General features: G+C 42.3%; 1 protein-coding gene across 1 annotated transcript in view; it reads right to left on the bottom strand.

The window, feature by feature from the left end:
- Nucleotides 1–3,215: 3,215 nt before the first annotated feature.
- The window catches only part of chrna3 (cholinergic receptor, nicotinic, alpha 3), a 34,143-nt gene continuing 21,161 nt past the window's right edge, over nucleotides 3,216–16,197 (bottom strand). Inside the window, exons 3-7 of the mRNA XM_079620495.1 lie at nucleotides 12,970–13,014; nucleotides 10,822–10,931; nucleotides 6,753–7,510; nucleotides 5,371–5,636; nucleotides 3,216–4,521 (exon numbers count right to left, since the gene is read on the bottom strand). Of these exons, the coding sequence (XP_079476621.1) occupies nucleotides 4,393–4,521; nucleotides 5,371–5,636; nucleotides 6,753–7,510; nucleotides 10,822–10,931; nucleotides 12,970–13,014 (1,308 nt within the window). The 3' untranslated portion in view covers nucleotides 3,216–4,392. The remainder of the gene's footprint in view (nucleotides 4,522–5,370; nucleotides 5,637–6,752; nucleotides 7,511–10,821; nucleotides 10,932–12,969; nucleotides 13,015–16,197) is intronic.

A 16,197-nucleotide genomic window follows, 5' to 3' on the forward strand; every position in this document is an offset into this window, starting at 1 on the left:
AGCTACTGAAAACTAAATACATGATACAAATCTATTACATTACACATTTTAGGAAATATAATCTGACTATGTTTATTACTTTTGATTACTTTTTACCTAACTTGTTTCTAACATTAATAATAACTAAAATAATACCTTTTAGATATTAAATGAATTAAGTGCATTAAAGGAACATTCCACTTTTTTTTTTTGGAAATAGGCTCATTTTCCAACTCCCCTAGAGTTAAACAGTTGACCAAAGAGATTTGATATTTTTCCTATTTAAAACTTGACTCTTCTGTAGTTACATCGTGTACTAAGACCGACAGAAAATGAAAAGTTGCGATTTTCTAGGCCAATATGACTAGGAACTATTCTCTCATTCCTGCGTAATAATCAGCGAACTGCAGCCGTACCAGCAGCGCAATGATATTACAAACTTAGTGCCGGTCACGCTGGAAGTTACAGAGCTGGGAACTACTTTCAGGCTCTGCGTAATATCATTGCACCGCTGGTACGGCAGCAGTTCCTGGATTATTACGCAGGAATGAGAGTATAGTTCCTAGTCATATTGACCTAGAAAACTTTTCATTTTCTGTCGGTCTTAGTACACGATGTAACTACAGAAGAGTCCAGTTTTAAATAGGAAAAATATCTAAACTCTTTGGTCATTGTTTTGAGAGAGATGCTAACGGTCTAATCAGATTCAATGATCTATGCTAAGCTATGCTAAAAGTGCTGCCGCCAGACCCGGAGATCGGCGGGATGGATTAGAAAACGGTCAAACTGTTTAACTCTCGGGAAGCTGGAACATGAGCCTATTTCCAAAAAAAGTGGAGTGTTCCTTTAAGTTAAACAGTACATTATGTCAGGATTTCTCAAACTAGTGAAGGACCTGTAATTCAAGTCTCTTGAATTGCACAAAGCTGAAAGGCTTTCTAAACATATATAGACTTTTTCTTTTTAGAAAGGAACATGTAATGATAAAAAAATAAGAATTAGGGAGAATCAAAGTATTCTTAATAATTATTGTCATTTTTTAAATATTAAGTTATCATGCAATCAATAAAAAAGTAACTGTAGTCTGATTATGAGTATTTTAAAATGCAATCTAATAACAAGTGCTTAATTTGTGTAATCTGATTACGTAATATAGATGACATGTAATCAGTTACTACCCAGAATGGATTATAAGCATGCCTCCAATCACAAGGAGCTGTAGCTTCTATTTTTTCCTTTAACATTTTGTTCAATTGTATTAAACTACTACATGAACACATCAAGAGCAGTTCATAGACATTGTCAGGTCCATTAGGCTGTGTTCACCTCGCAAGGCCTGACGCACAACTCCAACATGTTGAGCTTGTACAGATGAGCTCCTGGTTGGCAAGTTAGAATATAAAAACAATCATAATGCATGTTTCTTCATCTTCAGCTTTGCTATTTTTAACAGCATCCCAGAATTATGCATCAATGTTGAAGAATAGTAATCAAGCAAAAATCCATGTTTGTTCATGCTTAAAAGTTCCAGTCATCTAATGTTCATCCACAACGTGCATTTACTACTTTTTTACTGATTGATTTTTTACTGATTGATACATTGTTGACTACTGATTGGTTCAGCTCATTAATGCAGTTACATGATCTCAAGAAGGAGTGTGACAGATGTATAATTTATAGCATGTTGTGAAATTTTAATCAGACCGGTTCCAGCCGGAGGCAGACCTGTGATTTTGATTATCAAATGATTTGCTCAGTCAGCAGAATTATTATAAAGTTCATAAAGTGAAAAGCATGAACGGCAGCATCCAGGATCAGAACACAAAACTGTTCTTTCTTAAAGCTCTACATGCATTCTCATCTCATCGCGTCCAAAATAAAAACCTTGACTCTGTAAACTAGTGTGTGGTTTGAGGCACTTACAGTTCGAGCGAAGAAGCGTTTCTTAATCAGAATCAAGCAATACATTTGGCTAAATATGAAGTTACATAATTAACACAATAACTAAATTACAGTCCAATATACAGGATATAATTAGAATATCATTAAAAAGTTGATTTAATTCAGTAATTCCATTCAAAAAGTGAAACTTGTATATTATATTCATTCATTACACACAGACTGATATATTTCAAATGTTTATTTCTTTTAATTTTGATGATTATACCTGACAACTAATGAAAATCCCAAATTCAGTATCTCAGAAAATTAGAATATTAAGACCAATACAAAAAAAAGGATTTTTAGAAATGCTGGCCAACGGAGAAGTGTGAAGATGAGAAGTGAGCATGTCCAGCACTCAACACTGAGTTGCGGCTCCTTTGCCTGAATTACTGCAGAATGCGGCGTATTTCAAATTCTTGAAATAAATCAACTTTTTGATGATATTCTAATTATATGACCAGCACCTGTAGTTCCTCCATATCACAGTTTATGATTATTTAGTTTCAATTAATGAATTTGCCTATGACTTGCTTAACATCTGGACAGGTTACATAAAGCTGTAGTTGGATTTGATGTGTGTGGCACTTCTGTGGTTGTGTTCACTGGGTTTGGAGTTTGTGTAAAATCAAGTTATGCGGTTAGTTATGCTTGCGCAGGAGCACAGACTTGAAAACAGCTTCAACATTATCGCATAAGGTTTTGTACTTTAATGTCTAATTAAAAGAACATCTGACATGACTTAGAGCGCCGATGGTCTTCCCTCCACTGCCCTTCATAAGATAATGTCATTTACATCACAAGCATGATGTCGGTGTTAAGTCAAAAGAGAAAAACTTGTTCTGATGCAAATGTTCACATCTGATGTTAAAAGCTGTTTCCATGTAAATCTTCATCTTGCCGAACATTTGCGTTTCGTGCCTGAAGGTGGATCATAACCCCTTTTTTTGACTGAGAAACCCTTGAATTAAAGGCCTCAGCAGGGATGTGCAAATGAAGATACACTTCAATACAACACACTGCTGGTTGCTATTAAGTTGTGAATATGATCTTTCATTTTTTGGATGTGTTTGCTTTACATTCTGCCTAAATGCCACTTCCAGGAAGAACTGAGTTGTATTATTGTGTCATGACTTCCAGTCACGTCTTCAGATACAGGTGTATGACGGTAATGTACAGTGCGTTAGAAAGATGACATCGATATCAATGCAGCCAAAGGCAGATATGAGTGTGAAATGCATAATTCTCACGAGAACAAAGATAAATCATTTTCAACCTGCCAACCTCGTTGACAGAAGAACAGAAGAATCTCCATAGTTCTCAGTGTTTTTTTATTTGCAGGATTGTTGGAAATGTGCATCAAAGTTTTACATTATACATTAAGCATATATTAACAGTGAACAGACAGTTATTACATGTTGGGAAAACAACATTGGACAGCATTGATTGTTTTAGATACTGAATTACAACAGATTTATTCACGGACTTAATCAGTATGGACTAGTTCCCTGGGACTTGCTCAAAGTAACCACTAGGTGGCGCTGAAAGTAACCGTGAACGTAAAATAATAGACTTTTTTCTATGTCCAGTATAAAAAAAGTCTGTCTGTCTGTTTTTTTTTTTTTTTAGATTAATTTTTTTTTAAATAATGTAACAAAATGATCATACATGACAAAAAAACAGCAGCCATATCTCGAGTTGTCATATTATTTGAATACACTTTAAAGGGATAATAAATATATTTAAAAAAATGCTGTATGCTGTTATTTTCCCCTGGAAAACAAGCAGAATTTTCACAGCTCGTTTCATCGCAAGGACACAAATCTGCGCCCGGAGCGAGCGATTCTCTTCCGTCACAGCGTCCTCCAGTTAAACCGCTGATTATCGTGAGCAGCTTCAGCTTTAGTCCGTTCATCATCACTTTTCTTCAGGAAAATGATTATTACAGCACTATTACAGTTGTAGGCCTACAGACTACCTTTTTGCCATTTTGGTATGGAAACATAGTACCACAATAAAAATAATACGACTTTTTATCTGGCAATTCTGACTTAAAAAACAAAGCACACAAAAAAACACAATTCTGTCAGAATTATGAATTGTCAGATAAAAAGTCACAATTATTTTTTATTCTGTGTTGGAAACAAGCTTCTGTATTTTGCATCTATATGAACTATGGAAAAGGCCTGTGAGAATTTGTCAAAATACAACATTTCTGGATCCACAAAAGAAGAAATGACGACGTGTGTTATGAACAACTCAATTGTGTGAATTATAGTTTTAAGACACTGTTGTTAGCCTTGTTAAGCTAACGGGGTGCAGAGAAACCTTCCTAAAGCCCATGATGTAGATCCACAAACGGTCTTTTCCTTCAGCTCTAAGCCAAGCGTGATATAAATATGTAAAAAATGCATTGGTAGGGTTGCTCAAATTAGATTCTGACTATCAAAATGTTGAGATGTAAAGTCTGCGTCACATGTCCTCGGCCAGCAGGAGCGGCTGGAGAAAGAGTCCGGCCGTTCCCAGAATACACACCAGCACAAACACCCACAGGAAGATCCGGTCGATCACCATGGCAACATACTTCCAGTCATCCTGGACCTGCGGACACCAGAGTCGCAAGCGGGACGTTAAAGTCTATTTGATCATCAAAACTCAAGGCCTCTGAAGACCTGTCGCACACATCATGCAGTCCTTCTGTCGACTGATCGATTCTCTAGACTCTTTTATCAAGCTAAAGTATTTTAGTATTGTACTAAACGTCCTCCTTCAGCTTGTGTCTTTCTGCGGCCAAAACTGCACTGTAAAAGTAAGAATAACTTTGATATTGTTAGTAATATTTAAACTGGACAGAAGCTACTGAGGCTTACTTGATTATCCATCATCATTTCTTATAAAAATCATGAGTATTTAAAATATGATCATCAGGCTTTTGAGGAATTAGTTCATCTCTCAATCATTGCATTATATGTTTTAAAACTACAGAGCTTTTAAATATCATCTTACTGGCAGATATTTATATTTATTATGCATTTTATGTCAGTATCTGCTGTAACTGTTATAAAGATCTCACTGATGGTCAAGCGTCAGATTATCAGCATCTGCACATGTTGCTGCTCAGTTTGGGCTTTGAATAAAACTGTAAACTTTTGAATAGAAAATAAGTGTTTTTTCCTCCATATTCTCACTATATCAGACTATATGAGCCATAGAAAACCTGATGCATCAAATATGATACTCAACACAAAACACATGTAGACTTTTAGATTAAATTTTTTTTTGTCTAAGATCAATAAACTGACTATTATCTCATTTCATATGCTCCTGTGGCTCAAACGATAAAAAATGGTATGAGTGACGGGAAGTTTGTTTAACTTCCATGGAATTCCATGATGCTCTACAGGTTAAAGGTCAGCAGTCCTGGCTAGAGTTCGGCAGCAGTGCTCTCACCTCCTTGGCCTCGTTCTGAAGCCTCATGTTCTCTGCGATATACTTGACGCTCTCGATGGCCTCTCGGACCCGCGGCGAGAGAGTCGACACGCACAGAAACCCGTCCGAGGACTGGGAGCTGGAACTGGGACTGGCTCCCGCTTCACTGGTGCCGTGATGATTCCAGCAACATGTACATCTGCATTCTCCACGCAGACACCCAGACGCCTCGGCCAGGCTGTGGAGCTCCGTCGAGCACAGGAGCAGCCGAGGAGCGGTGGCGGAGCCTGCGGACAGACACGTGCACTTTACTGCTGTGGGCTTCACTATTCGTCACCTACTGTCAGTAGCAGAGACACTTCATCATAGTTACATCCATTACATTACAACACTACAATTCACCTTTGGCTAAGCCCCGCCCCCCTTAGTTACTGTTGCTACGTCCGTCAACTTCATCTGGGCTCTGGTTTGGTATCAACATGGCTTATGCTGTGACGCTCTTCCTGCTGAACTTTGATCAAACTTTTATAAAGCAGCAAATAAAGTGTCCGATAGAAGTAGGCAGAAGCGGCTCAGTGTGCTTTCGAAGGCTTTATTCAAGACACACCGGCGAAACACAAGCAACAACAAGATCCAGATAGAGGCAAAAGCATAACGGCCACAGTCAAAACATGACCCACCGCATCATATCCTAATGGAGACGGAGACTGGGACTCACAATATCAGGAGCAACACTGTTCATGCAGAGCTGGTCTCTATTCACTTCTATAATCGTTATTACAAAGCAAACGGACTACGCGAGTATAAAGTTGTGTTTATTAGCAGCGTGTGCTAGCGTATCAACAATTAGTGTAGAGAACCGAAATCATGACCTAACCAGCATAAAACTGTCTAACTAGTGTAACTCACAGTAAGGTTAAAACACAAAAGTGTGTTGTTGATCTTGAGGGGTTTCGCTGACTGTGAGGACGTCCACACAGTTTAATCCAAAGACGACACTTGTCAGGATTTGACCGGTTTTGGGAAGGGAAAAAAAACGGACACCCCCCTCCAACCTCTCTGGGAAACACGTATCTGTGTTACAAACGCCCCAGACACAACGCTTAACCGTATTTCTGATAAAACTACGACGGTAATAGCCTGCCGAGACCAAACATACGAGACGCCGGTGTTAAAGTCAATGGAGCGCCGTGAGAAAGTGTCGGACCGCTGTGGAGCTCGTTCTCGGCTGCGCTGTGATTGGTCAATCTACATTCTAGGGCGTGGCTTAGCCAAAGGCGAATTCCTATTATTACTATAACTATACTATTACATACATTACAACTAGTGAACTGATCATTAACACACTTGAAGTATACTAAATTAGTCTGGCTGCAAGTATACTTGGCATATATTTTTCTCACCTGGGGAAGCCGGAGCGTGGCGATCACACGGTCTCCCGGGTCTCTCCGGGTCTTTCCCCGGCCTCGTCATGAACATGACCCGCGGGAGCAAGCCGAGGAACACCCGCCTCACCCAGCCCGGCATGGTGTGTGTCTTGGGCGTGCGGTAGTGCACGTTCAGCACGAACACCGTGATCACGATGGAGAGCGTGACGAAGATCATGGTGAACAGGAGGTACTCTCCGATCAGAGGGATGACCAGAGACGTGGACGGGATGGTTTCGGTGATCACCAGCAGGAACACCGTGAGCGAGAGCAGGACGGAGATACACAGCGTGATCTTCTCGCCGCAGTCCGAGGGAAGGTAAAACACCAGCACCGTGAGGAACGAGATGAGCAAGCAGGGAATGATCATGTTGATGGTGTAGAACAGAGGCAGGCGGCGGATGTACAGCGAGTACGTGATGTCCGTGTAGATCTCCTCGCAGCAGTTGTACTTGATGTCGTGCTTGTATCCGGGCGCGTCGATGATCGTCCACTCTCCGCTTTCCCAGAAGTCATTGAGGTTGACAGTGGAGCCGATGAGCACCAGGTCGATCTTGGCCTTGTCGTAGGTCCACGAGCCGAACTTCATGGTGCAGTTCTGGTAGTCGAACGGGAAGTATGTGACGTCGATCTTGCAGGAGCTCTTGAAGATGGCCGGAGGGATCCAGGTCACATCTCCGTTGTAGCGCAGAAGAGCTTTCGTTTTATCGTCCACCTGGAAATCTCCCACTGCACTGCGGTTTGGGAAACAGAGACACATCGTGAAGGTGGAGGGGTGTCACAATATATCGCAATACAAAACTGCAAACACATGTATTGTGGATAGTTCACCCAGAATGAAAATAACTGTGAAAATTTTTAGTTTGTTTTTAGTGCCAGTACTACATTAAACTACTATATATAATGTTGAATATAATGTATAATAATGCAGTGGGGGAATATATGTGGGTCCTGATAATGCCAAATGTCTTGTTACCAGTATAAAGTGTCCTACATTATTTTAAATATATCTAGTCAGTGAAAGAGTGCAAGTATATTCGTCTAAAATAATTATGTTTTCAGCGTCAGAATCATGAATATTGTTATTCTGGAGTCTCTATTGTCCTGCTTTGGGTTTCCAGCACAAGTTCAAGCCTCTTCATTTACACACACAATGTAATATCAAATTTAGCATTTTAATCAACAGTTGTTTTTTGTCACCACATGTCTTGGAGTATCGCAATAATATGGTATTGAGTTCAGTATGGTGAGTTCAGTATGGTGAGTTCAGTATGGTGAGTTCAGTATGGTGAGGTCAGTATGGTGAGGTCAGTATGGTGAGTTCAGTATGGTGAGTTCAGTATGGTGAGTTCAGTATGGTGAGGTCAGTATGGTGAGTTCAGTATGGTGAGTTCAGTATGGTGAGGTCAGTATGGTGAGGTCAGTATGGTGAGGTCAGTATGGTGAGTTCAGTATGGTGAGTTCAGTATGGTGAGGTCAGTATGGTGAGTTCAGTATGGTGAGTTCAGTATGGTGAGTTCAGTGTGGTGAGGTCAGTATGGTGAGGTCAGTATGGTGAGTTCAGTGTGGTGAGTTCAGTGTGGTGAGGTCAGTATGGTGAGTTCAGTGTGGTGAGTTCAGTATGGTGAGTTCAGTATGGTGAGTTCAGTATGGTGAGTTCAGTATGGTGAGTTCAGTATGGTGAGTTCAGTGTGGTGAGGTCAGTATGGTGAGTTCAGTGTGGTGAGGTCAGTATGGTGAGTTCAGTATGGTGAGTTCAGTATGGTGAGTTCAGTGTGGTGAGGTCAGTATGGTGAAGTCAGTATGGTGAGTTCAGTATGGTGAGTTCAGTGTGGTGAGGTCAGTATGGTGAGTTCAGTATGGTGAGGTCAGTATGGTGAGGTCAGTATGGTGAGTTCAGTATGGTGAGGTCAGTATGGTGAGGTCAGTATGGTGAGTTCAGTATGGTGAGTTCAGTGTGGTGAGGTCAGTATGGTGAGTTCAGTGTGGTGAGGTCAGTATGGTGAGTTCAGTATGGTGAGTTCAGTATGGTGAGTTCAGTATGGTGAGTTCAGTATGGTGAGTTCAGTATGGTGAGTTCAGTATGGTGAGTTCAGTGTGGTGAGGTCAGTATGGTGAGTTCAGTGTGGTGAGGTCAGTATGGTGAGTTCAGTATGGTGAGTTCAGTATGGTGAGTTCAGTGTGGTGAGGTCAGTATGGTGAGGTCAGTATGGTGAGGTCAGTATGGTGAGTTCAGTATGGTGAGTTCAGTGTGGTGAGGTCAGTATGGTGAGTTCAGTATGGTGAGGTCAGTATGGTGAGGTCAGTATGGTGAGTTCAGTATGGTGAGGTCAGTATGGTGAGTTCAGTATGGTGAGTTCAGTATGGTGAGTTCAGTATGGTGAGTTCAGTGTGGTGAGGTCAGTAGTGAACACAGTATGTTGAGGTCAGTATGGTGAGTTCAGTGTGGTGAGGTCAGTATGGTGAGTTCAGTGTGGTGAGATCAGTGTGGTGAGTTCAGTATGGTGAGTTCAGTATGGTGAGTTCAGTATGGTGAGTTCAGTATGGTGAGTTCAGTAGTGAACACAGTATGTTGAGGTCAGTATGGTGAGGTCAGTATGGTGAGTTCAGTATGGTGAGTTCAGTATGGTGAGTTCAGTATGGTGAGTTCAGTAGTAAACACAGTATGGTGAGTTCAGATGGTGAGTTCAGTAGTGAACACAGTATGTTGAGGTCAGTATGGCGAGTTCAGTGTGGTGAGGTCAGTATGGTGAGTTCAGTATGGTGAGTTCAGTATGGTGAGTTCAGTATGGTGAGTTCAGTATGGTGAGGTCAGTATGGTGAGGTCAGTATGGTGAGTTCAGTATGGTGAGGTCAGTATGGTGAGTTCAGTATGGTGAGGTCAGTGTGGTGAGTTCAGTGTGGTGAGTTCAGTATGGTGAGGTCAGTATGGTGAGGTCAGTATGGTGAGGTCAGTATGGTGAGGTCAGTATGGTGAGGTCAGTATGGTGAGTTCAGTATGGTGAGTTCAGTATGGTGAGTTCAGTATGGTGAGGTCAGTATGGTGAGGTCAGTATGGTGAGTTCAGTATGGTGAGGTCAGTATGGTGAGTTCAGTATGGTGAGTTCAGTATGGTGAGGTCAGTATGGTGAGGTCAGTATGGTGAGTTCAGTATGGTGAGGTCAGTATGGTGAGGTCAGTATGGTGAGTTCAGTATGGTGAGGTCAGTATGGTGAGGTCAGTATGGTGAGGTCAGTATGGTGAGTTCAGTATGGTGAGTTCAGTATGGTGAGGTCAGTATGGTGAGTTCAGTATGGTGAGTTCAGTGTGGTGAGTTCAGTGTGGTGAGGTCAGTATGGTGAGGTCAGTATGGTGAGTTCAGTATGGTGAGTTCAGTATGGTGAGGTCAGTATGGTGAGTTCAGTATGGTGAGGTCAGTATGGTGAGTTCAGTATGGTGAGTTCAGTATGGTGAGGTCAGTATGGTGAGGTCAGTATGGTGAGTTCAGTATGGTGAGGTCAGTATGGTGAGTTCAGTATGGTGAGGTCAGTATGGTGAGGTCAGTATGGTGAGTTCAGTATGGTGAGTTCAGTATGGTGAGTTCAGTGTGGTGAGTTCAGTGTGGTGAGGTCAGTATGGTGAGGTCAGTATGGTGAGGTCAGTATGGTGAGTTCAGTATGGTGAGTTCAGTATGGTGAGGTCAGTATGGTGAGGTCAGTATGGTGAGGTCAGTATGGTGAGCAGAAAGGTTCAGTATGGTGAGGTCAGTATGGTGAGGTCAGTATGGTGAGGTCAGTATGGTGAGTTCAGTATGGTGAGTTCAGTATGGTGAGGTCAGTGTGGTGAGGTCAGTATGGTGAGGTCAGTATGGTGAGCAGAAAGGTTCAGTATGGTGAGGTCAGTATGGTGAGGTCAGTATGGTGAGGTCAGTATGGTGAGTTCAGTATGGTGAGTTCAGTGTGGTGAGTTCAGTGTGGTGAGTTCAGTATGGTGAGTTCAGTGTGGTGAGGTCAGTATGGTGAGCAGAAAGGTTCAGTATATCCGCAGAACGGATCGGCACACTTACTTGTTGTACAACACAATGTCAGGCTTCCAAATCTTCTTGGAGGGAACACGGATGAACTCGACCCCTCCGAAGTCCTTGGGATTCCACCTCAGCTTATAATCATTCCAAATCTGCGGAGATTAGAAAGAGTTCAGAGCGTTTTTTTATGCACACAATCTCAGGAAATGTTCTCTCAAAGTCATGATCAAACGTTCTTCCAGTGACGTCAATACAACAGTTATCTGGTCTTTAATACTCTCAAAACGTTAGAACAAAAAGATTATTTATACATCGTTCATGGTTCAAGTTCCTGAAACATTTTAGTTGGATCTTCATCTAATATTTTTTTTAAATGTAGTTCGTTTCAGAGAACATTCAAAAGTAACGTTCCCATAATGATTGAAGAATGATACTATGGAATGTTTCATATAACCAAGAAAAAGCTTGTTGAAAACATTTACAAAACTGGACGTTTTGAACATTTGGGAACATTATATCTGCACCAGTTTAGTGTATAATGCTGATTAACAAGTAATATTCCAAGGTAACAGCAAACTCACAGACTAAATACGTCACTATAGATGTTCAGGAAGATGGTTCCTTGGCTATTTTCAAGACAAGTAGCAATAGTGTAAAATAGCAATTTAAAACCCTATACAAGTATGCTTTATATTTGAAAGCATGCATTTTAAATTCTTCCCAAGTATTTGCTGAGTAATATAGTTTCCCCAGCGCGTGTTGCTGAGGAGCGCTGGGTTCTGGCACGAGGAGCAGCTGTGGAGCGTTTGACATTAAGATATTAAGTGTGTTTCAAAGACATGGCTATAAGCCATCCTCTCATTTGTTATTCTCCAGATCGTCTCAGAGCAACAGCGAAACCCTGTCTTTGCAGAAAGGACATACAGTAATACAAGACAAAGAAAAGGATAGACCGATCCGACTTTCCACCCAGGAGAATGATTTATGTATTTAATTAGATTATCTTGACCATTCAAATGTTCATGACCGGCACGATCACCTCCAGAAGATCTCGATGCTTCATGAGAGAAGGACATCTTTGCTGTATAGTTTTTTCTTGGACAGAGTTTTTTTTTTAAATCCTCTTCGCATAAACACTCTATAAACAAATGATGAATCTTAAGCTGTCTTGTTTAAGTTGAGCATTTCCAGTGTTCATTTAATTAAAAATATTAGACAATTAGAGAATCAGCATTACTGAGATCCTCTGATCATCGTGTCCTGGAGAACGCGTACTTCTTCATCTTCAGCTGTCAATTAATTCTTATAAAGAAACTTATAAAGCAATAATAATGAGTTTAAACTAATATATTTGCATATTTAAAATTTAATAGTGGTTAGAATCATAATATAATTGAAAAATGTATTAATGACATTCATTGCAACAATTTTTTGATATCTGAACATCATACCAAAATAAAACATATATTCAGTGTAAATGTAATCCATGTAAGCACAATGATTTTCTGCAAGCACTAAATGAAACGCAAATATGATTACACATACATCATCATCATCTGCTTTTTTATGCCAATCTTCAAACTGAAGCGCAATATTTAAGATGCACATCAACACAAAGCAAATTCAAGATCAACGCTTTATAAAATCCCAATCAACTCGGTTTCATCATACACAATCTTCAATGTTTTAAAGCAAGACACAGAACAAATTATTGTCAGGAACTATGCTAGAATTTTAGGTTAATCATCATTAATCATAATCATAGTTCTCGCCAACTTTACTTGGTGACATCACTGCTCACTTCTTAAAGTGACTGCAGCCTATTTTTCCTATTTATTCTAATAACATTATTTGGACTTTAAAAAACAGATTTCCGGTTTTTACTATTAATGCACGGTTAGTAAATCTAACACACCGTATTGCTGATCTGAAATGCTTATCAATCTGAATCTGAAGGATCAATAAAGTGTCTTAATGGAACTTTTGAGCACCATTAACATGGGTATTATTATCTATTAAAAGGTCTGTTCATTATTCATATTTGAACAGGTAAAACATTCTCAGCTCATCTTTACAGGAGAAGCTCACATCTTTATAAGTTTGAACAGCGAGCGCACAGATAGTGAATATAACTGTAGTGTATAATTACTCGCTGACCATGCGAAGTGTGTGAATAATGCCTGAGCTTACATGTCGCAGCCACAGATTGGTCTCCATGATCTGGTTGACCTCGTCCTGTGGAAAGAGGAACAGAGTCTCAGAGAAACACCGGCGGGGACACGACACGGCTCCAGATTAATATTTTACAGCTTATGGAAGAAAATGCTGTCATGAGCAATCATTCTCCAGGCGTCTCACAGACGCTGTTCTTCGAGGAACACCTGAGTCCCTTCGCCTCGAGATGCACACCACGCTCAATCAGAACCTATCTTACATCCAGCTATTCGAAAGTACATTCTGGGATATTCTGGGATATTGCCTAAAAAACACTGGATGGAAATGCCAAGATGTGCATAAATGCTAAAAATGCCCATAATAAATGAGGCAGATCAGTTTTAATCTGATAAGACATGCACATAAACTGCAATGGAAACACATTTACTGAATAAATCCCTCGCTGTGCAACAAGAAGCTCAGCAGAGGCTGTGATTGGATAACTGGACTAACCAGCGGACCAATCGCATCGCAGCTTCTCGAATGTTGGTTTGGTGGTTATGCGATATTCCAATATTGTTAAATTGTCAACTTGGGGTGGAAACATTATGAAAAATTATTTCATTAGTGTCATCTATTACATTATGAGCATACAATATTACATACATTACATTGTTGTTTATGTTTCAAACCCAAAATGCATGAAACCCAGATAGCAAAATTGCTGTGGCCCAGTTCCGGCCCACACTTGACACTTTCATCTGGCCCACATACCGCGTGGAATGATGGCACTTGGGCGGTCCGCTCCTGTTTGCCAGATTTGGGCCACAATTAAGCCATAGCAATGCCGCATGTCAGCCGTAAACAAAACAAATGAAGCAGAACTGGGCCACATCTGGCCCAGACACCAAAATTGCTGTGGCCCAGATCCGGCCCACACTTGACACTTCCATCTGGCCCAAATACCCCGTGAAGTGTCAAGTGTGGGCCGGATCTGGGCCACAGCAATTTTGGTGTCTGGGCCAGATGTGGCCCAGTTCTGCTTCATTTGTTTTGTTTACGGCTGACATGCGGCATTGCTATGGCTTAATTGTGGCCCAAATCTGGCAAACAGGAGCGGACCGCCCAAGTGCCATCATTCCACGCGGTATGTGGGCCAGATGAAAGTGTCAAGTGTGGGCCGGAACTGGGCCACAGCAATTTTGGTGTCTGGGCCAGATGTGGCCCAGTTCTGCTTCATTTGTTTTGTTTACGGCTGACATGCGGCATTGCTATGGCTTAATTGTGGCCCAAATCTGGCAAACAGGAGCGGACCGCCCAAGTGCCATCATTCCACGCGATATGTGGGCCAGATGAAAGTGTCAAGTGTGGGCTGGATCTGGGCCACAGCAATTTTGCCGTCTGGGCCAGATGTGGCCCAGTTCTGCTTCATTTGTTTTGTTTACGGCTGACATGCGGCATTGCTATGGCTTAATTGTGGCCCAAATCTGGCAAACAGGAGCGGACCGCCCAAGTGCCATCATTCCACGCGGTATGTGGGCCAGATGAAAGTGTCAAGTGTGGGCCGGAACTGGGCCACAGCAATTTTGGTGTCTGGGCCAGATGTGGCCCAGTTCTGCTTCATTTGTTTTGTTTACGGCTGACATGCGGCATTGCTATGGCTTAATTGTGGCCCAAATCTGGCAAACAGGAGCGGACCGCCCAAGTGCCATCATTCCACGCGATATGTGGGCCAGATGAAAGTGTCAAGTGTGGGCTGGATCTGGGCCACAGCAATTTTGCCGTCTGGGCCAGATGTGGCCCAGTTCTGCTTCATTTGTTTTGTTTACGGCTGACATGCGGCATTGCTATGGCTTAATTGTGGCCCAAATCTGGCAAACAGGAGCGGACCGCCCAAGTGCCATCATTCCACGCGGTATGTGGGCCAGATGAAAGTGTCAAGTGTGGGCCGGAACTGGGCCACAGCAATTTTGGTGTCTGGGCCAGATGTGGCCCAGTTCTGCTTCATTTGTTTTGTTTACGGCTGACATGCGGCATTGCTATGGCTTAATTGTGGCCCAAATCTGGCAAACAGGAGCGGACCGCCCAAGTGCCATCATTCCACGCGATATGTGGGCCAGATGAAAGTGTCAAGTGTGGGCTGGATCTGGGCCACAGCAATTTTGCCGTCTGGGCCAGATGTGGCCCAGTTCTGCTTCATTTGTTTTGTTTATGGCTGACATGCGGCATTGCTATGGCTTAATTGTGGCCCAAATCTGGCAAACAGGAGCGGACCGCCCAAGTGCCATCATTCCACGCGGTATGTGGGCCAGATGAAAGTGTCAAGTGTGGGCCGGAACTGGGCCACAGCAATTTTGGTGTCTGGGCCAGATGTGGCCCAGTTCTGCTTCATTTGTTTTGTTTACGGCTGACATGCGGCATTGCTATGGCTTAATTGTGGCCCAAATCTGGCAAACAGGAGCGGACCGCCCAAGTGCCATCATTCCACGCGGTATGTGGGCCAGAGGAAAGTGTCAAGTGTGGGCTGGATCTGGGCCACAGCAATTTTGGCGTCTGGGCCAGATGTGGCCCAGTTCTGCTTCATTTGTTTTGTTTACGGCTGACATGCGGCATTGCTATGGCTTAATTGTGGCCCAAATCTGGCAAACAGGAGCGGACCGCCCAAGTGCCATCATTCCACGCGATATGTGGGCCAGATGAAAGTGTCAAGTGTGGGCTGGATCTGGGCCACAGCAATTTTGGTTTCTGGGCCAGATGTGGCCCAGTTCTGCTTCATTTGTTTTGTTTACGGCTGACATACGGCATTGCTATGGCTTAATTGTGGCCCAAATCTGGCAAACAGAAGCAGACAGCCCAAGTGCCATCATTCCACGTGGTATGTGGGCCAGATGAGTGTGGGCCGGAACTGGGCCACAGCAATTTTGGTGTCTGGGCCAGATGTGGCCCAGTTCTGCTTCATTTGTTTTGTTTACGGCTGACATGCGGCATTGCTATGGCTTAATTGTGGCCCAAATCTGGCAAACAGGAGCAGACCGCCCAAGTGCCATCATTCCACGCGGTATGTGGGCCAGATGAGAATGATTGCACTTGGACGGCCCGCTCCTGTTTTCCAGATATGGGACACAGATAAGCCATAGCAATGCCGCATGTCAGCCTTAAACAAAACAAATGTGTGACATAGTTAATTTTAATTCTGGCCCAGATCTGATACCTTTCTCTGGCCCACATACCACATGGAATGTTTGCCAGATCTGGTCCACAAGC

Source organism: Phoxinus phoxinus (assembly GCF_949152265.1).
Source record: "Phoxinus phoxinus genome assembly, chromosome: 8".
Taxonomy (NCBI): domain Eukaryota; kingdom Metazoa; phylum Chordata; class Actinopteri; order Cypriniformes; family Leuciscidae; genus Phoxinus; species Phoxinus phoxinus.